Genomic DNA, 21,790 nt, shown 5'->3' with positions numbered 1-21,790 from the left:
TAATATTGAACAGAAGAAAGCACTTCTGTCATCTGGAGTGAATTGCATTGATACCACAACACTCAACAACCACTTACCCAGATGGTCCAACTAAGACCAATGGTTAAGCTAAGTTGTCCGGCACTGAGTTAATGGTGGTTTTTAGTACCTCTTTCAATTTAATATTATTTATTATTTATCATTAATTATTATGATTATTACTTTTTTCTTTGGAAAAGGAGCTTCCAGAGCCTCAGGTCCATGAAAATCTCCTCCCCCTGCTTAAGGATTCTACCTTACATCACTGCAGTACCCAGGAGAATCAAGAATAAAACTTTTCATATCCTTGATGAATTATCAAAGTACATTTTTGAGAGGAAAGAACCGCAGACCTAATAGATTATGATTCAGAGCTGTACAGTGAATAGATAACTTACTGCATAGATGAGAAAATATGACAACAACTTCTAAGGAAGGAAAATGAGTAAACCACAAAACCTCCCTCTTAGAAACAGTTAAAAACATGTTTAAGGTGTCTTTTCTTTACTGCCTCACAAATTGCCAACAACTGCAGCATCAAGTGTTTTAAATAAGGGATTTTGGTCATTGGAATTGGGACTCTCAAGAAAATGATGCCACTTGTCATATTCATTATGATTTCTTTTTTTATTCAACTCACAGGTAAGATTGGTTTTTTTCCCCTGAAGTCTTCAAGCTGTGAATTGATTTAGTGTTAGTGCTATCAAATAATTGCTGTTTTATGGAGGAAAATGCAAATTAAAAACATTGTACAGACACAGATAAAACTTACCATTTGATAAAACACATAAACAGTTTTTAAAGTTTTTGTGTACTGTGCCTAGTTTAATATTTTAGATAATCTGTTACCATCACAATTTATATTTTGATTTATATAACTTACTCCAATTTGATGGAGAATTTGTAGTAACTTATTAGATAACTGACAAAATTAAATATAACCTTCCAACAACTGTTGAATTTACTCTGTTGGTCAGTTAGTGCAAGTTCAAAATACTGTTTGGAATTTCTAAACATTAAGTGAATTAACAGGAAATGGGTTAGTTGGAATATCATTACTAATTGTGTACATTGATTTCTGAGAATAATCTATATATTTTTTAAACAAGGGGGATAAATGGGGAGAGGCCACATATCTGTTCGAGAGTTTTATTTTTCATGTTAAAGGTTTAATGCAAGTTTTACTTCATTAGATGTCACTAAAGATAACGGAGTCTCTTTTAAGTACAGCACAACAGATGTTATCACCTTCACAGATATATGTTTCTTAATACAAATGGGTATAATCAGGTGATCATCTGCAAAAATACAACTACCATCTGCAAAAACCATGATCAGATTTAAACATTACATCATTTGTTTTGTTACATTTTGCAAAAGCATATTTCCATTATGATTAGGAAAGGTGGGAGATTCTTGCAGGTTTTCTTTATTTTTGGAGAATATATATATATGTATGTATGTATAAAGTGAAAGGATTAATCTTATTTAATTCCAGAACAACGAGAGAGATGAATTTGTAACACTTCTTCACAGAGAACACTTCCAGTTATGATTTGAAAGCACTTAGGGACAGAATCTATGGTCAAGAATGAGGAAGTAGGGGGCTTTCATATGCTCCACTCCTGAAGGCAGCCAAGGCTCCATCTGGCAGGCAGAACAATTTAGAGCAGTCCTTAGACAGCTCTAATTTATGCTGACTGGAACAGCCATTTGACTCCTCCCACTGACCTGGGAGTGGCTGAGAACAGTGTGCTTCAGCTGTATTCCTTACAACATTTGATACACCCAGCAGTCCTATTATGCTGCAGGTAAACAAGTGCAGGTAGTATAGTCTATATTGACTATATATAGGGATTCCCCTATTTAAACTCAAATGTCCTGTTAGTATAGCTTTCTGAGTGCTTTGCACTGCTTAACAGAAAATATATTAATGAATTAGAAGGCTATGAATGTTCTGTCTCTTGTACCTAACAATCTTACTTTAATTCATATTCTAGGCATTTTTAGTTTAAAACAGTGTATATAATCATTTCAGGTACATTCACTCCCTGTGTCTTTCTGCTGCATTATGTGTTTATGTATGAGATAATGTAATGCAAGCACCCTTTATTTGATACTCTGTATGTACATATATTGTGTACATACACCCTCTAAGGAACATCTATACAATATAAGACTTTATTGCATATTGAAATAAGAGGGTTAACAAAAATTAATACTTTTGGGTGTGATGATATGAAGTGCTGAAAATGAAAAATGGTAATGACCACAACCAAAATTGTCTGGATCATAGCAATAAGATGAGCTCATTATACAACCAGTAAGTCTGGGTTCTCATTTTAATTAATTTTATTACATGACCAGTAAATTTGCATTCCCATTTTAATTAATTTTATGAAAAAAAAGCAAAATGTTATTAGTAAAATGCAGACAGGACAAACACTACTGCAATGTTTAAGATAATTCTACAATAAATATTTACTGTGTATTACATTTAATCATGTGCTTCTTATTTTCCTGGACCCCTTCCTAAAAGACAGGGTGGAGATTCTGGCCCTCTACAAATAAAATCCAATTTTTTATCATTTGAATTAAGATAAACAATGTTTTCCTTGATTTCACCCATCTCTTTCATGTGTTCTTGGCTTTCTTTTTACTTATACAAACAGTCTGATTATAACTAGTATCATTTCTCAGTTCTAAATAAAATTCTGAATGTAGAAATTAGGTTTTTCATGCTGTTTTTCTTAGAGTAATAAAATTATCAATGACATGTCCATTCCAAATTGTAAACCAAGACTACAGTCATTAGAACTGTAGCATAGGAAATGTATATCTCAGGGTTGCACAATGGTCTGCATAAAGACATTCTCTTATTGTGTCAGGGCTTTTTCTTGTTTTATAAACAACTTATTAATTTAATATCATTGTTCGTAAACTTATATATTCATACTAACACAATTTAAATATTAGTGTCTATTTAACTCCTTTCAGCAGCTAATTATCCTAACACAGGTTGGACCTCCCAAAACTGGGAGACTCTGATCCGGTAAACAACCATGGATGTTCCTGGACTGGGGAGTCCTAGTTGGGAGCCTCAGTGGCAAGAGGGCTGGTGACAGGGAGCCCAGTGGGTCTGGAGCCCAGGTAGCACATCCAGGGCTGTGGCAGTCTTAGTAGCGGGGCCAAGGATAACACTGGCATGCAACAGCCCCAGTAGTGGGGTTGGGAGTGGGGCTGCAGCAGCCTGGGTGGCCAGGGCTGCAGCAGCATGTCAGCCCAGCAGGGGGGCAGCTAGGGCCATCAGCAGGAAGGGACAGTAAGCTGGGGAGCTGGTAGCAGGGGACCTTCCCTGGTCTGGCATATTGCCTTGTTCAGAACAGTCAGGTTTCAAGGATTCCAGACCAGACTTTTAATATATATTGTAGCTAAGAAGTTGTCTTATTTATTTAATAATGTGAATTAAGGATTCTTGTATATGAAGGGAAAAATATGAGTTATTTAAAGTAATCATATTCTGTGTATGCACATATACGCACACAAAGGTGATTTTTTAAAAACAAACTTGTTTTAGTGAAATATTGATTTGAGACAACCAAAATAGTTTGTGAATGTGTCAATTTCAGCAATTATATCGGCTACTAAAATGTAGGGCTACTGATTTAACTGCACATAACTCATGAAATTAAATTAAAAATAATTGTAATTTAAAAATTAATTGTGATATAGCTCAGTTTTAATTGCACTGCTAACCAATAAAAATACCAGTTGAAATTCATTAAATAGTTTTGGATATTTTCCTATATTTTAAATTATCATGCAGAATACGAAGTTCAGCGTTCACTTTATATTTTTAATACAAGTATCTGAACTGTGAAAATGATAAACAAAGAAATTGTATTTTTCTTTTTACCTCATACTAGTGCTGCGGTGTGATTTCTTTATCATGAAAGTGTAACTTGTTAATATAGATATACACTAAAATCAAAATCAAAACAAGGTACATTTTTAGAACCTAAAAGTTCATCAGCCCTATTTCTTATCCAGTTAGACAATCAAATTTGTTTAAATTTACAAAAGATAATTCTGCTTGCTTCTTATTTACAATGTCACTGAAAGTGGGAATAGGTATTCGTCTGAAACCCTTGTAGCAGGCATTGTAAGGTATTTATGTGCCAGATATGCTAAGCATTTGTGTAGCCCTTTATGCTTTGACCGCCATTCCAGATGACATCGTTCCATGCTGCTGATACTTGTTAAAAAATAATGCACTAGTTAGATTTGTAATTCAGCTCCTTGGGGGAGAGTTGTATGTTTCCTGCTCTGAGTTTTACCAGAATTCTGACATATATTTCATATTCAAGCTGTCTTGTATAGTGACCCAGCACATTGTTCATTTTAAGGACACTTTTGCTGCAGATTTGACAAAATGTAAAGAAAGTACAATTGCAAGGTTTAGAAGTCTGAGGTGCCTACTAAAATCTAGGGGCCGAGGCGTGCTTTCAAGTGTTACAAGAGGACCACTCTGATGTAGAAATTACAGAACCTGAATCACCAGAAAAAATCATCAAACTTTTGTAGTGGCATCTGATTCTGCTGATGAAAATGAACTTGTGGTGTTCTGTACTGTTTTGGGTAGTGATGGAGTACAACAATCATATTCTTGAGTTACCACCAGCATGGATGCATGTCCTCTGGAATGGTGGTTGAATCATGAAGAGAGACACACATTTTTTTGTACATAAATATTTTGTGATGTTGGCTACAGAAGTGCTGTATGAATGTCTGTTTTCACTTTCAGGTGACATTGTAAACAAGAATTCAAAATTATTTCCTGAGAATATAAACAAACTTTGTGTAGAAAAGAAGTAAGACTGAACAAACTAGTAAGCTCTAAAGTTTTATATCTTTTTATTTTTGAACTTATTTTTGTGCATAATTCTACATTTTCAAGTTCAATTTTCGTGATAAAGATAAATAGCTATTCCACGTATTTTGAGCACGCCTGTTATTTCGAAATATAAAGGGCTTGCTATTTTGATGTTCCTGTAAACCTCATTCTACAAAGAGAAAGGGACATTTCGGAATAGCAATTAATTTCAAAATAAGTGCTGTGCAGACAGCGCCAGATTTCAAAATAAGCTATTTCAAAACTGACTCGAAATAAGGTATGCAATTTGCATAGCTCATTTCGAGCTACAGGTGAAGTGTAGACAGACTCAAAGAGATTGAGCTACAGTACAGGTTGGACCTCCCTGGTCTGGCACCTTCGGGACCTCACCGGTCCTGAACCAGGGAATTTGTTGAACCAGGGAAGGTTCCTTGTCACAGCCCCACAGCCACTGACTTTTAGTGCTGCCAGCCCCCAGCCCACACACACTACCCTCAGCTCTATCCGGGCTGCCTGCTGGGTTGCTGGCCCTACTACTGCTGCCCTGGCTGGACTGCCTGACAGGCTGCCTGTGGGCTCCAGCAGCCCACATTGCTGCAGGCTGACACAGGTTCTGACTCTGGCCCCGTGCACCGACAGGTCTAACTCCATCCCTGCTGCCGCAGGCTGCCAAAGATTGCTACCAGCTCTGACCTGGCCGCACTGCCGCAGGCTGCCAGGGGCTGCTGCGGTTGTCAAGGACTCCAGCTCCAGCTCCAGCCCTAGACCTGCAGCAGCCCACAGGCTCTGGCCCTGCACTGCTGCTGGCTGCCTGTGGCTCTGGCGCTCTTGGAGGCTCCTGGGAGGGCTTTTGGGAGCTGCTGCCAGCTCAAGCCCCAGCCCCACTTCCTCAGGTTGCCTGGGGCTCTGACTCCGGCCCTCTGCTGCCACTGGCTCAGTCCTGCACTGCAGGTGCTGCCCTGGACCCAGTCTCAGAGCCGCAGGCTGCCAGGGGCTGCTACCAGCTCCAGTCCCACTGCTGGGGGCTGCCACCAGCTCCAGTTCCTGCCATGCCTTACCCCATTGCTTCAGCTGGCTCTACTTCTGGATTACCCTCCTGCCGCTAGGCTACTGGGCTTTTTGATCCAGCAACATCTGTAGTCCTTTGCCGGACCACAGATGTTGCCAGACCAGACAGTGGTGGCTTTGGGAGGTGCTACCTGTACTTGTATGAGGTGAACTAAAAAATATTATTTTTGTTTTTTACAGTGCAAATTATGCAATAAATAAATATAAAGTGAGCACTGTACATTTTGTATTTTGCTTTGATTGAAATCAATATATAAGAAAATACAGAAAACACCTAAAATATTAAAATAAATGGTATTCTATTATTGTCTTTAACAGGATTAATCATAATAATTTTTATAGCTTAACAGACCAAAAAAACATGCCAATAACTAAACAACATTTCAACTTTGATTGAAAATAGCTTTTCTTTAGAAATTGCCCTTAATTTTATTTTAAAATAATACTTTTAAAGGAAAAAGCCCTCAAAATAAAATAAACATTTTTGCCAAAAAATATCATTATTATTATTTTTAGAATATCTTTAGGAAAAAAGTGTATTATTTACACAACTTTAGTATATAGTACTTTCTAAAAAGATGATATACTCAGAAATAGGTCCTCTCGTAAAAGTTTGGATCTGGACATCTTCAAAACTTGGGTATATCCCTGTGTGTTCGAGACTAAGATAGAGAATGAGGCCAGCTATGTAATTCTGATTTGGATCCAATCTTCGTCCCCAGTTGGGAATGTTCAGTTCTAACACTTTAGTTTTGTTCCGCCACCATTTATTCTTAGAAGGCCAAAGTATCCAATATAAGAAATACTGAAGAGTTTCCTTACTTACTATACATTTTAGAGAGATTGTGCCTATCTGTCTGTATGTCTGTCTGTCCATGAGTCAGTTTGTTCAAGAACTCCTCCTAAATGGTAAGAGCTAGGACAGCCGTGGCCAACCCATGGCTCGCAAGCTACATGTGGCTCTTCGCCCCCTTAAAGTGAAGCTCATGAAGCCTCCCCCGTGGCTCGTGAAACCGCCTCTGCACCCCTAGAAATGGCCCCTGGTTCCCTGTGCTCACTGGGTGCAGGGGAGTCGTCCGGAGTGGCAAAGCAAAATGGTGCCAGTAAGATGGCATCGGCCAATGGGAGCCTGATGTTTTTTTTAAAGGGGCAGGTTTTTTTTTTTGGCTCAACAACGTTTTCTCCCCAGCTCATTGCACTATATGCACAACTATTTTGGCTCTTTGCCTGTAACGGGTTGGACACCCCTGAGCTAGGACTATCAAATTATGCAGCTTCCTCTTATGCCAGGATAATGGGATGTGTGTGGAATGCAATTGTTTTGCATCAAACATAAAGGGAGGGGTATGATAGCAGGGATTTGTATTCTCATGAATGATCACGGGGGCAACAAGCACTTCAGCCCCAGGTAGCAGTCGCAAGTCAGCAGCATGGCCCCTGCTGCTCCAGGCTGCCCCCAGGGGTTAGGTACACACCATGCCACATGGTCCCCACCACTCTGGGCTGGCCCTCAGGTCAAGCCCCCTCGGGAGAAGCCAATGAGAGGACTCTCCCACCGCCTCTCCCCCCCATGCCGGTCCCAAATCCAGGCAATACCAGGTAAGTCTTCTAGAAACTTATAAATGCTTCACTGATTTTTATTTGGATATTGTATGTGAAACCCTGGCCCCAGAGGCAAAGCTTCCATTGATTTCAATTGGGTTAGGATTTCACCCAGTATGCTAAAGTCTGGAGCTTTTCTGTAATTTAGGAACACTCTGATATACATTTGCTGAGCGGGCCGTGTCTATCCTCAGTCACAGTTTTTAAACTCCCCCAACTGTTTGTATGTGTGCTCCTGTAAAGAATATAATAATTCATATGCACTCACTTTATTTCTGTCTTACAGTTTCCAGTGGAGCAGAACTTTCAGTTGTACAGTATCCTCAAGAAATCAATGTTTCTCTTGATTCAACTGTTTGGATACTGTGTGAATTTGACTACCCAGAGAAAGCTGAAGTTGATACAGACGTGTACTGGAGGAAAGGCCCTACCTGTAATCAGCCTGGGCTCCAGTCAAGCACAAATACCTCTCATGTTCAAAAGTCAAAGGTACAAATTAAAACAAAAGAGTCCAAAAGATTTTCAATCTTAAAACTGGACAACGTTCAGATGGACGACAGTGGCATATATTTCTGTGACTTAAATCTAAGTGAACCACCACCAGTAAGGCGCAAATGTGGAAATGGCAGCAAGCTGACTGTACATGGTAAGAGAGTCTTAGAAATAGACATGGTTTTATACAGAGATGAGCTAAATTACTTGCCAGTTTTATTGCCTTTTCTCCCACAGTCCCAGAACTTTGTTGTTTTAATTGCACCTGACTCAAAATCTGGGTAGGAGTGGAAGAAGACAGGATGGAATTGTAGGTACATGTATGGAATAATGACACAAAGAGCAATACATTTCAAGATTTTACAAAAAGCTATGTGTGTGTGTGTGTGTGTGTGTGTGTGTGTGTGTGCGCGCGCAGGGAGGGAAGTTGCCACCCTGCTTCCCTCACTAGTCAACTCAGAGAATTGAAGGCCAGAAGGTACAATCAGGATTATATAGTTCTAGTTTGACTTTTGCACTGCAGACTACAGACCCTCACCCACCCACTCCTGTAATTAACCCATACCCTCTGGCTGAGTTACTGAAGCCCTCAAATCATGTATTAAAGACTTCAAGTTCCAGAGACTCCACCATTTACTCTAGTTTAAAGATGAAAATTACCCCATGCACCTCACATTTCTTACCTGTACTTTTATAGTAAATATAAATCAATGATAACCCAGTACAATTTGTGTGTTTCAAGAGGTTGCCCCTGAAGGGTCAAGGAGAGTGGGGAGTGAAAGTGTCTTTGTTTTAGATTGTAATAATATTTTCAGTGCTTTGTGAACCTTGCCCATTTGACTTTAATGACACACATAGGATCTACTGACCCATCAGTTGAGAAATCCTCTCTTTAACAACACAGATACTTCACCCATCTGCATTCTCTAAACAAATCAGACTGGACATTAGGTTAACTCAGTAGTCTCCAACCTTTTTACATCCAAGCACCCAAGATCACTTTTTAAATGTCAGGACAAGCCAAAATCTACCCCATCCCTTCCCCAAGACCCCACTCCTTCCTTGAGGCCCTGCCCTCTCTGTTTCCCTTCTCTCCATCACTTGCTATCGCCAGCCCTTACTCCAGGGGTCTCCAACCTTTTTAAGCACAAGATCACTTTTTGAATTTAAGTGCAATCCAGGATCTACCTCAAACCTAAGTACCCTTGCCCCACCTCCTTCATGCCCCTTCTCCGAGGCCCTGCCCCTGCTCTCTCCATCCTTCCATTCTCCCTCCCTTTCACCAGGCAGGGGCAGAGGGTTGGAGCACAGGCTCTGGTCTTGGGCTAAGGGATTTCGAATGTGAGGGGGCTCTGAGCTGAGCCTGGGGCAGGGAGTTGAGGTGCAGGAGGGGGTTCAGGGTGTAGGCTCTGTAAGGGAGTTTGGGTCTGGGGGGGCTCAGGGCTAGGGCAGGGGCTTCAGGTATAGAGGGGGGTACATGACTGGGCAGGGGTTTGGAGCTGGCTCCAGCTGGACACTGATTACCACAGGTCACTCCTGGGTGGTGGTGCAGTGGGGTTAAGGCAGATTCACCCTGGCCTGGACCACTCTCAAAACCAGCCAGCAAACTCCCTCCATCCCAGGCCCAGTTGTCCCCCTCTCCTCATTCTGTGGAGATAGAATACAGGGTAGAAGAAGGGGCACCCTGACATCAGCACCCTCCTCTCCCTTCCCTACTCTGTACCACAAGCAGGAGGCTCCCGGGGTGGGAGGAAGCTCCAAGGAAAGGGCAAGAGTTGCGCAGCAGTGGGAGGAGGGGCAGCTGAAGTGCTGCACTTGAGAGCCTCTTGCCCAAACCAGGCAAGATCACCTGTCAGAGACTCCAAGAACTACCAGTAGATCCCAGACCAACTACCAAATGTTTGATTTCCCACTATATTCACTGTCCAATTGTATTTTGCTAAGGCTCCTTCAGCTTTCAATGGCTGCTGAGATAAATTCTCTTTGATACTAGAGCACCAATACTTTTTGACTTCTGTTTTAGAAAATAAGTTGCCTGAAATTAAATGAAGTAGTCATTGCCATGAAAATGGTTTGTTTCTTTATTATAGCAATTTGTTGTCACATTCCAAAGAGGTTTTCAGAGGCCTTATGTGTGGCATAACAGCAGCTCATGAGCCACATGTGGCTTTTTTACAGTTGTAGTGTGGCTCACAGAGCTCCGGCAGATGGCTGCCATGGGGCTAACGTCTCTAATCCCACCTCAACTCCACAGGGTTGAAGCTCTGAGCCACAGCAGGTGCTCCTCAGCTCTTGAAAATCTGAAGATTCTCAGAGGGTCAGTGAGGTTGGCCACCCCTGTTTGAGTTCTACAGGAGGTCAGACAAGATTATCACATTGTTCATTTCTGGCCTAGGAATATGTGAATTCACTGGAAATGTCTGATTTCACCCATTTTATAATCAAGCTATCATTCTGTTCATTTCATGCTTTTCAAGTGAAACTGTTCATAACTCTCTCCAGAAGCTCAAACCTTTAACCTGAAATCATTAGTCAAAGAAAATGTGATACATATGAATAGAAAGCCAACCATGATCAAGCCCCATCTAACTTATCATATAAAACACTCATCTGGAAAACAAACACCTTTTTGGTTTCTAGATACTTAAATGTCCTTTGCTTTATTTCAGAATCCAAATGCAATAGCAGTATCAGGCATGAAAAAACATCATGGGTGTGGTTCTTTCTCCTTGGATATAGCATCTGTTCTTCCAGTATTCTCATATTTTTCTGTGTAAGTAACCATTCCCAAATAAGTATTATAGAACTAAATATTATGCTAGCATATTTCTCATTGAAAGAGATGGTTGAGTATATTTCAAACATGCATAAAAGCATTTTTTAATTTACAGCAGGTGAAGAGCTACAAGTAGAATCTAGATTCTTTGCCCATTTCATGTGTGATCTGGAGGAAAGACCAGGGCATGTCTGTGAAAGAAATGGGGTACGGTCACAACCTGCTCTGATACCTTGGATGTCAGTAGCATCACCATAGCATAAAAACCTCACCCTGAGCTTCCACCAAACCAGCTTTCCTTGAAGGGTGACCCCAATAAACTGTCTGGTCTTGAATCTTCCCAAACCCCTCTTATCTGCAGTGTCCAGTTTCTCTTACTGAAGTAACACCCAGTTTACAGCTTCCAAAGAGTCAGGACACATAACAGCTGGTTAGTTTGGCTGGTGAGATATGCTTCAACTGAATACACAGTGTGCCAGGGTATGGTCACAGAAGCCCCCTTGGAATTGTTCCCCAGCGCGCTGAGCATGCCATTGACACCCACCTTCTTGTTCTCTAAAACTCCCCACCACGCTGTCCTGCTGGGCCAGATTCTCTGGTCTTCCGCCAGAAAAGGCGCAGGGTTGGGGTTACCACCCCTCTGCAGAGCAATGCAGACACTAAACAATTTCAGCTCCGGGAGGATACAGGTGCTAGGGCACAGTACCCAGGAAACCAACACTCAAAAGGGATCAAGCCCCAAAATAAATGCATCTTTCATTGTGAAAAAGTTTTCCACAGTGAAAGTTCATCAGGTAAGTCCCGGTTATCAATGATAAAGTAATATGCAAAATGGCTGTACCCCCTCCCCCCCTCCAGGTAACAATTATTTATACTGGGCTTGATAGTAAACAAAATTGTTTTTATTAAGTACAAAGACTAGGATTTTAGTGGCTGCAAATGAAAACAGACAGATCAAAGTAAGTTATAAAACAAAAATATGCTGTCACTGGGTGGCTTTTTTCCTGTACTGACTGGCTGGTTGTAAGTGGTTGATTTTTTGTGGTTGTGGGTGTTTTTAGCTTGAGAGATAGGACAGGGAAGGGGCTCCATAAAAGTTTTCTGCCCTGGCCCAGTGGTATGGCTAAGCCCACTCCTGGGATTGGTTTTCTGGATGAAACTTTTTCCACAAGAAATTCACCGTCACATCTGGCAACCTTTTCTGGCAGTTCCATCAGAAGCCTAGAAATGAATTTTCATGAGTCACACCAGATCAAGTCTGAGATGATTTGTGGAATGGTACAGGAATACCTACAAGAGGCCTTTGTATCTTTTGGTGGATACAAGCCTGTGGTTGTCAATCCAGCATCTTCCATGAGCCCTAAATCAATTCCTTGCTCTCTTCCAAATACAGTTTTTAAGGGGCCTTAAAAAAACCAAAACAAACCTTACCTTTTAAAAATGACAGTACAGAAATATGTTTAAAATACTAAGTGGGGGAGAAAAATATTTAATAATATCACAAATACCCTCCCGAATATTAATTCATTTCATAGCAATTCAAAAGATAGAATATAAGCAAACACTTTTTCTGCTGCCTGGAAATGGTTTGCTTTTAAGATTGGTAATATATTGTTGGATTAATGCAATATATTTCACTGCAAAATTTTAAAGCAATAGCAGTTTTAAGTAATGTGTTCTGCTTTTCTTTTTTCACAAATTTAAGTAAAAGTATCCCACAAAGTCTCCAGATTTCATCCATTCAATCTCCTTGTGGTGTCAGAAAATTTATATACAAATTAGCCACTGTATGGTAGTCAGTATATCACTCTAAAGTTATCATGCTAACCTTAATATTCTGCTAGTTTCTAAAGATTAAATTTACTCACTGCATAAAGGAGCTGGGTAACTTTTATTACACTTGTCATATGCCTGCGCACATTTCAAGTAGCACAGAATCCAAACACAACTCTTGTGGAGCCTTTCTTGTTAAGTCTGGTTGATGGTTTCTAAGGCAACAATGTATTTAATGACAATGTGTTATTTACTGCTTAATGATATTTTTAATAGATTCTTCGGTGCTGTAAAAAGTATAGGATCAACTCAAGAAATTCGGATGACATCAGTACCTTGCCAAGTGAATGGACTTATGATAAACCATCCAGGGCTGTTAATAATGGATTTAATCAAGAATATGAAGATATGACGTTAATGAGGAATTTCACTCACAATGAAAGGAAGATATGAAAAATGTGGATGCATTCATAAGTGAATAACATTAGCACATGTAGCAAGTTCTCTTCTATCCACACAAAAATATTTGGTTAATTTAGTGTTGCTGAAGTGAATTCATCCCAACACAATCTCTAAAAATCAAAGAAACTACCAGTTAAGGCAACATAAAAATCAAAGCCCATCTCACTGTGTATGTCAGGAGTGGGGAACCTTTTTTTGGTTGGGGCCCACACACAAGAGAAAGGCAAAACCACAAACCAAACCAAACATCACTGACAAGGCTATCAACAAGTAACCCCCCCAAAGTCTTCGATCTAGCTTCCATCTGAGAAGGGGTGAGGAGGGAAAAAAAGAGACTCTTCACTCACGCTCTGGCCCCGCGGGGGGATGACCAAGTCTCGGTGCTTCTCCCCTCAATGGGGTTGCTGGCACTCATGCTCCAGCTCCATGGTGAAAGAGAGGAAGGTTTGGTGACTTGTGTGTGGCTAGAGTGTGAGTGCTGGTTTCCTTCATTGCAGGGCAAGCCCTGGGCCTCAGCGTGGGCCAGATCAAAGTAATTCAGGGTTGGATCCAGCCCATGGGCTTTAGGTTCCTCACTCCTGGTGTATTTTTACTACCCAAAAGCACTCAGAATTCTTGGACAAATCTAATTCCTCTTAATCACAAGAACAAAAGTACAGCATGAACTCTTATCTTTGATTAGATTAAGTTGTATTCCCCAATCCACATGAGCACAAATGTGGTGGCGAAATCTACAAATGTGCTTTTCTATTGAAAAGAAGGTTGTCACATTTAGAGTTGTGAGTTGGACTGTGTTTGAGAGGAAATCCCATACTTATCCCCATCCTACCATTTTGTCCCACCTCTATTTCCCGCTTTTGTGCCATGTGTGTCTCTTGACTCCTTTCAACATTTCCCAGGCTCAGATATCCAGCTGTTTCTCTCACTCTCATCACCTTGCATATCTACACCTCTCAACAAAATGAAACAACAAAATATAGCTTGTGTGTGTGTGTGGGGGGGGGAGTAATCTTACTTTAAAATTACTAGAAACATACTGATGTGCACATAATGTACCTGGGTAAATGCATGAGCTCATTACTATAGCCTTTAACTTTTCTTCCCTGATTCTTCTTTCCCGCTCATGTGTCATGTCCAAAATTAAATTGTCAACTCTTGGGGCAGGGACAATGTCATGTATATGTACAGATAAGGTACCTAGCACACTTGTAGAGACTGTATACATAATTTAGTGAGGCTGCATAGAAATAGTTTAATTTGCATAGTGATTAAAATGGACTTGATATGGTCCTACAACAGAATGGATAATGGTTGTGTATAAATGACTTAGGGGGAGTTAATACTTCTGGACAAAATCTACTCAAATTATCTTGGAAAAAAAGGGATTTTTTTTCATAAACTGGTATTCAAACTTGAGTATTCTTCTGACTCAGTATCGATGAGTAGATAGCACAAAGACAAGTAACCACCTTGGGTGAAAGGAGGAGGTTGCTGTACCTAAAAGGCAGAAGATACCACAGACATTCTTTCCAAGGTGTCTTCCTCTCAGCAAACTCTCGAAGTGCTATGATCAGGGTAAAAGACTAAAGAAATCCCCACCATGCTTTAAATCATGGTGAGTCTGTAGTATTTTGTAACATTAAATTTAATGATAGTCAAACGAGGCTTTCTGTAATATTTGTCTAGGCATTTAGATGTTATCTTTTATTTAATGAGACACTATCTGTTAACCTGCCAATAAAAACACTTTGGTTTAAGCATAACTAAATTGAGAACCTGGCTGTTATTTGGGATAGCTCCTGTCTGATATACTCGCAGAATAATGAATTCTCGTTTTGGGAAAAGAAGAGGAAAATGAAATGCCTAAGTACTGAGTCAAAGGGAGGGAGAAGACTTATCTTCTCCAAAGTAATACTAGGTAAATCACATACAATCAGATTTTCCATCTAATATTAGTCAATTGGTCTAATATTAGTCAATTGGTCCTAACCACTTTCTTTTAATTGATATGGAGTGAAATATACGCTTCTGTGTACTGCAAATAAGGTTCTTAGATTTCCAAAACACAGTAACTGAGCCCATAATTGTCTGTTGAAAAAAAGGTCGGTTACAAAAAATGGGATTTCCCAGAGAGACTGGATTCTTCAGCTGTGTATTCATGTAGTCCTGTACCACAAGTTCCCAGTTTTCTTCCAGAACTATTCCTAATCCTTTGAATACATTTTATTCTCTAGTGGTTTTGGGAGCTCTGGCCTCTATCCCCAAATCCAGCTGACTGACTATAGCTTGAGGGCATTTATCATAGAGCAATGTCATTTCCCAGGTTTGCTTTATCACCTCTAATTCAGAGGCTAATTTTCTTCTTCGTGGAATCTCTTCCACAAACCTAGACATATTTAATAGGTCATTAAGGCTTCTAAATGAAGTTGTCCCTTGAAAAAAGTTTTGAGGAACCCTACAGTGAATACAAGCACCCTAGCAGACAGAAATGATTTATCATACCATAGTTTAAGAAGCATTACCTTGTCAGGAGCTAAGAACAAGACTCTATGGTGTCATCAGGCCTGACAACAGGCCACAAACCATTAGATCTGTCTAATCAACCACACAGTTAACTCATATCTCCTCATAGGCTGTATAGCGTTCAGCATGTCATTTGCTTTTTCCCTCAGTGTTATCTGATCTAATATTACGTTTAAATTTCTAATTACCCACCTTTAGGGTTGACAGGTTCTTTGTCCCAGGATCAGGCCCAGTATTCACTTATTATATGATTGGGAACCTTGATGTGCACAGTTACAACCCTCACTCTATAGAAATTCTTGTTTATTTACAAATATAGTTTATTAATAAAGTTAGCAGTGTCACAAACACCCCAATTTACCTAGGGAATGTACCATATATTCCGGCGTAGAAGACGACCTCTGAAGTTAAAAAACATCCCCCAAAAATCGGGGGTCGTCTTGTACGCCGGATGCCCCGCCGCAGGAGCCCCTCCGCGGCTTTGAAAGCCTCGGGGGAAGCCGGCGGGGGGGCATCCCAGGCGCGCATGGGCTGCCCCCCCGCCGGCTTCCCCCGAGGCTTTCAAAGCCGCGGAGGGGCTCCGGCGGGGGGGAGCCCAGGCGCTCCTGGCGGCTTTGCTCCCGGTGCCTCTGGTCTGCTGGGGACCATCTCCAGCAGACCAGGGACACCGGGAGCAAAGGAGGCGGAAGGGCGCTGGGGTATAAGATGAAACCCTATCTTTTAATTAAAAAGATAGGGGGTCGTCTTATACGCCCAGTTGCCCTATACGCCGGAAAATACGGTACATCCATATTTCCATACCATATACTTACATCATTCCTTCTAGAACAATCTTAGGTTAGCCCATCATCTTTCTCATTATTGCCACCTTCCCCATCACCAGGGGCCATCATTCCAGCCCTTCCAAGGACTACATCTTCTTCTCTCTCTCGCTCCTAGATTGGGGTCACATTTGTATACTATGTGATGCTGATAACAACATGTTTGATGCATGTTTCTAATGTTGAAGTGCTTTTTTTCCCTATAGATCAGTGTATCATTGCTCTCAACTTATTATCATATACATTAATTCGTTACCATGGTCCTTTGTGGTCATCTATGACATCCTGTCCTGATTACTCAACTCAGCCTGAACCAATTATTTTAGGACTTTGATATAATGATGCATCTGCTGAGTCTGAGGAAATTTTTCCTACCATCCTATGTGGGTGAAGGGTCACAGACTTAAGTTCTCCCTTTCAGTTCCAGGAAACCATAAATAAGCTATGATCCATATTTGGGTGAGACCATGTCTCAACCATGGAAATCTGATAACCTTAACTTCTGCTGATCTTGCAAACGGCCTGCTGCAGCATGGACAAAAGATAAAATATAGCCCCATATTACCTGACCTGGACTTTGAGCTTATGTGTGTTTTTTCATTCAAGTGCAACCTTGCCCTCTAATCACCTGTAATGCAAACATGGCACTCATTGGAAAGTGCATTCAGAGGCTGAACCATTTTGTTATATCCTAGACCAGGAACCACTGCACTGCAGGGGAACCCGATTCACCAGACAGCCCTTGGGCAGGGCTGTACTGCACCCAAGTTGCTCCTACGTATAATGGCATCTGGACTGCCACACAGCCCAGACAGTGCATGGCACCAATAGGCTTGTGGTTGGCTGTGTGGGGAGGAGGTAAGCAGCATATGCACACAGACAAGTACAAGCAGCAGGACCACTAATTTGGGGCTCTTGCTAGACTCTTATTTACAAACATGCCCTGGCCCCAGCTATGAAAGTGTATGGACCTGTACCCAGCAGGTCGATGGCAAAGCCCCCCCAAGGAGTTGAGTGCTGCTGTGCTAGTATTCAGTGGGTCTTCCCAAAATGCAATGGGCAGGCATAAGGCCTAGTGTATTATACCTCAACCCAGACATCAGTTAAGCTAACACAAAGGGTCTGCAGGAATGCCGAGAGCAGCTTTGCAATACCTACCTCCCACTCTCCTGAGTGTAACCATTTGGCCAGGTAAATATGCAATCCCTGCCCCAGTTATTCCAGTCTGAGGCACTGGCAGGCAGGGCACATTGTGCTACAGAACAGATTTTAGCAGATTTTTTTGCATTACAGCTCTTTATTATCTAATTAATCTAAATTAACACTACCATATTATTAGCACGATAGGCAAGTAACTTGATAGGGTACATCAGCCTTTTGCATCTAATTCCCTCCAAAATTCAAAGGCTAGTAAAGAAGACAACTGTTCATTCCCATCTGCCTCCTCACCAACAAGACTGGTAGGGGATTTCCTCAGTTATGCTACAATATCAATCTATCCCCACATTAAAATATTTGACCAGCACTTGATCATGTCACATCTAGGTAAACTGTCCTTACCTTCAAAGCCATTCATAAATCAGCTCTCCCTTTTCTCTCTATTCTCATTTATTTTCATTGTCTGCCTCTCCATGTAAGCACTGCAACTAACCATTTATTAATCATTTCCCCTTTTCATTCTTTATAGGACTTCTTCCTTGCAGCTGTCTGTGTCTGGAAAACTCCTGAAACCATCTAAGTCTGCAGATTAGATACAACAATAAGATTTGTATGTATTCCCCTAAAGTTTTCTGAAATTTCTGTCTTTCTCCAAAGTTTTCTTTATTTAACAAAACACTTCAACTGACTGTGAAATGCTTCAGAGACTCTGTAGTTCCTTCCTGAAACCCTGGATCAGCCTCCTGGCCTTTTCTAAAGGTTTCTTTCTGCATCTATCTCCTAGTAGACCTCCCCCCTTCCTGCGCACAGAGGACCAACGATCCTAAACCAAGCCAATCTCCTCTGTCTGAACAGGCTCTTTACTCTTCGAGTGCTGCCTCCAAATAGTCACGTGAACCTTGGCTACTTGACTCAGTTAGTTAGACAAAGCCTTCAGACAGGGCACTTTTTTTGTATATGTACATGCTATAGGACCAGAGATCTGTTGCATCTATCTATTCAAAATGGAGAAAAGGGAATAATATTAGCCTATATCCTAGAGTGATGATTCCCTAACTAGAAATTGTGAAATACAGTGAATTATTAGGGCTAGTCACTAGAACTCAAAATCTCCTGGCTTCTATATCTGAATACAAATTTACATTCCTTCTAGGTTAAGCAGAGGAATGTTGTCAAAAGTGCTAACAACTCATACCCAATCAACTAGATATACTCAAAGGATGAATCAAAAGCAATTGTAATTGGAACATTCAATGGTTCAGTTAATGGCAGTTTTCCTGCCAAATTCTAATGATCTGCTTCACCTTCTTCAGCACTCTGGATCTGAACATAAAAGTCACCAAAACATTTCTGAATGGGAAAAGCGCACTTTAAAGGTAGAAGGCAACTTGGATGACAGTAATAATGAAATGTTGGCTGTAACTCAACCTCAGTAAGGCTTTTGATGCTGTCTTACATGACCTTCTTGTAAACAAACTAGAGAAACATAGCTAAGAACCTACTTTAAGATGGGTGTACAAGTTGCAAAATTATACTCAGAGTAGTTATCAATGGTTCAGAGTCAAACTAGAAGGGCATATTGAGTAAATCCCACAGGGACAAGTTCTAGATCCGGTTCTATTCAATATCTTCATATATGATTTAGATAATGGCATAGAGAATACACTCAGTATATTTGAGGAAACCAAGCTGGAAGGGTTGCAAGCACTTTGAAGGACAAGATTATACTTATACAAAATGGGAAATGACAGCCTAGGAAGGAGTACAGGCAGTCCCTGGGTTACGTACAAGATAGGGACTGTAGGTTTGTTCTTAAGTTGAATCTGTATGTAAGTCGGAACTGGCGTCAGCCGCTGCTGAAACTGATCAGTTTCAACCGCGGCTGAATCTGGATGCCAGTTCTGACTTACATACAGATTCAACTTAAGAAACCCAGGCGTCCCCAAGTCAGCTGCTGCTGAAACTGATCAGCGGCTGATTCCAGGAAGCCTGGGGCAGAGCAACTCTGCCTTGGGCTTCCTGTAGTCAGCCGCTGGTCAGTTTCAGCAGCAGCTGACTTGGAGATCCCTGGGGCAGAGCAGCTTGGGTGCTGCTGGGTTGCTCCAGTAGCGCGGCCGCTCCTCAGAGCTACTGGAGCAACCCAGCAGCATCACAGCTGCTCTTCCCCAGGCGTCCCCAAGTCAGCCACTGCTGAAACTGACCAGCAGTGGCTGAATCAGGACGCCTGGGGCAGAGCAGCTGGGGTGCTGCCGGGTTGGTCCTGAGCGGCGCTGAGGGACCAACCCGGCAGCCCCCAGCTGCTCTACCCCAGGGGTAGGCAAGAAAAGCCTGGTCTGCTGGGGGGGGGGGGCACTAGCTGCACGCCCCCTCCCCCCCAGCAGACCAGGGAGACGGCGGTGGCGGGACCGCCCAAGTCCTCCACGGCTTTGCTCCGTCTCCCTGGTCTGCTGACCTGGGAGACGCGGAGCAAAGCCGCAGAGCATGCGGGCAGCGGGACAGTCCAGGCGCGCCGCAGCTGTCCCACTGCTACCGTGCTCCGAGGCTTTGCTCCCCATCTCCCTGGTCTGCTGGTCGGGAGACGGGGAACAAAGCCGCGGAGCACGCCCGCAGGGGGACAGCTCAAGCGCGCCCGGGCTGTCCCGCTGCGGGCGTGCTCCAAGGCTTTGCTCCCCGTCTCCCTGCAGACCAGTGAGACGGGGAGCAGCTTTTCTCGCCCTGGAGGACGGGAGCGGTGGACCGCGGTGCATCTGGGCGTCCCGCCGCTCCCATCCTCCAGGGCGAGAAAAGCCCCGTTCGTAACTGCGGATCTGACATAAGGCGGATCCGCGTAACTCGGGGACTGCCTGTATAGCGGAAAAAGTGATGGGGGTTATTGAGGAAAGCAACCTAAATGAGTTAACTGATTTGTCAATTTCACAAGCGTTCATTTTTTTGATTGTATCATTTTGGTATATATGGTTGTGCCGATTTTCTTCTACATATTGATCTGAGGAAGTAAGTCTGGCCCACGAAAGCTCATCACCTAATAAACCATTTTGTTAGTCTTTAAAATGCTACATAGTTCTGTCTTTTGTTTCAGCTACACCAGATTAACACGGCTGCATCTCTATCACTATTCTAAATGAGTTAACGATATAATACTCTTGAAATACTATCCATAGGACCACTACATATCTATGAAGGATAAAATTTGTTGATTTAAAGAACATATAAGCAACCCTGATATTTATTTTTAAGCTGATGTTCCAGTTAATGGCATTTTATTTCGAGTCAAAGTAATTTCTTTGTTCTATAAAGATAGCAACACAAGTATGTAAATCACAACATTATGTTGCACCTTCCAGATATTAATTTATTATTTGCAAACTCCAGTCTCAGTTAGTCTAACTTTAAACCTAAATTTTGTGATTGTCTGGCATTTTCTTTGCTAGGTCTTGGTTTATGAACAACTGTAATAGATTCTTTCAAATTCTCATCTATATTTATTTTCCATAACAAAGACTGCAGGGTACTTGTCACTGTTTATTTGAATATTATATAATTTATACACAGTTTACTTTTTACCGTGCAAATAGACTAATCACTGCATGTGACCAAAGGCATATTTTTTGAACAAGAAATGCTACTGAAAATGCCAACAAATATAAAAAAATCCTCACAACCATTTTTTAATATATAAGGATCTAACAGCTTGACCCACACAATTAAATCAATAGAAAAGCCTTCAGAATCTGAAATGGTTAGTTATTGAGTTATCTGAATTTCCATTAACTCCAATGGAAAAACGTTCTTACAGAAAAAAAAAACCCACTGTAAGAGCTTTTCAAAGATCTTTTACTGAAATCAGTTCAAAATTTCTTCAATTAGCCTCATGTCAAATAGTATTTTTAAAATGTGGATATTTGAGATCTCAGCGGAACATGTCAGATTAGATCTCCAAAATGTTGTCTCTTAATTTCTATAAATTATTCACTGGAAAGTTATTAGAGACCCTTTTGTAACTTATGCCCTTGGGACTTCATCTTGCACCCAGTTAATTTAAGGGAAAAAACTTCTATTAGCTTTAATGGTGCAGGATCATGCCCTTAGTGAGGTGGAAACTAGGAATTTATGTAAACTTTTTTCAAAAATATTAATCATTTGTCCAAAATGGATCAATAAAACATTACACCACAGTATTGAGAAATTTACAAATAACTAAAG

At 41.3% G+C, this 21,790-nt stretch overlaps 1 protein-coding gene across 1 annotated transcript; it reads left to right on the top strand.

Annotated features, from left to right (window-relative positions):
- The first annotated feature begins 533 nt into the window (after window positions 1–533).
- On the top strand, window positions 534–16,035 carry LOC106731380 (uncharacterized). Its single transcript, XM_025180208.2, has 4 exons — window positions 534–660; window positions 7,869–8,228; window positions 10,744–10,847; window positions 12,900–16,035. The coding sequence occupies exons 1-4, from the start codon at window positions 609–611 to the stop codon at window positions 13,074–13,076; spliced, it is 693 nt and encodes a 230-aa protein (XP_025035993.2). The 5' UTR covers window positions 534–608; the 3' UTR covers window positions 13,077–16,035.
- Window positions 16,036–21,790: the final 5,755 nt, after the last annotated feature.

The sequence above is a fragment of the Pelodiscus sinensis genome, chromosome 1, assembly GCF_049634645.1.
Source record: "Pelodiscus sinensis isolate JC-2024 chromosome 1, ASM4963464v1, whole genome shotgun sequence".
Lineage (NCBI taxonomy): Eukaryota > Metazoa > Chordata > Testudines > Trionychidae > Pelodiscus > Pelodiscus sinensis.
The sequence above is the reverse complement of the archived record's forward strand: the minus strand, read 5'-3'. Positions and strand labels throughout refer to the sequence as shown.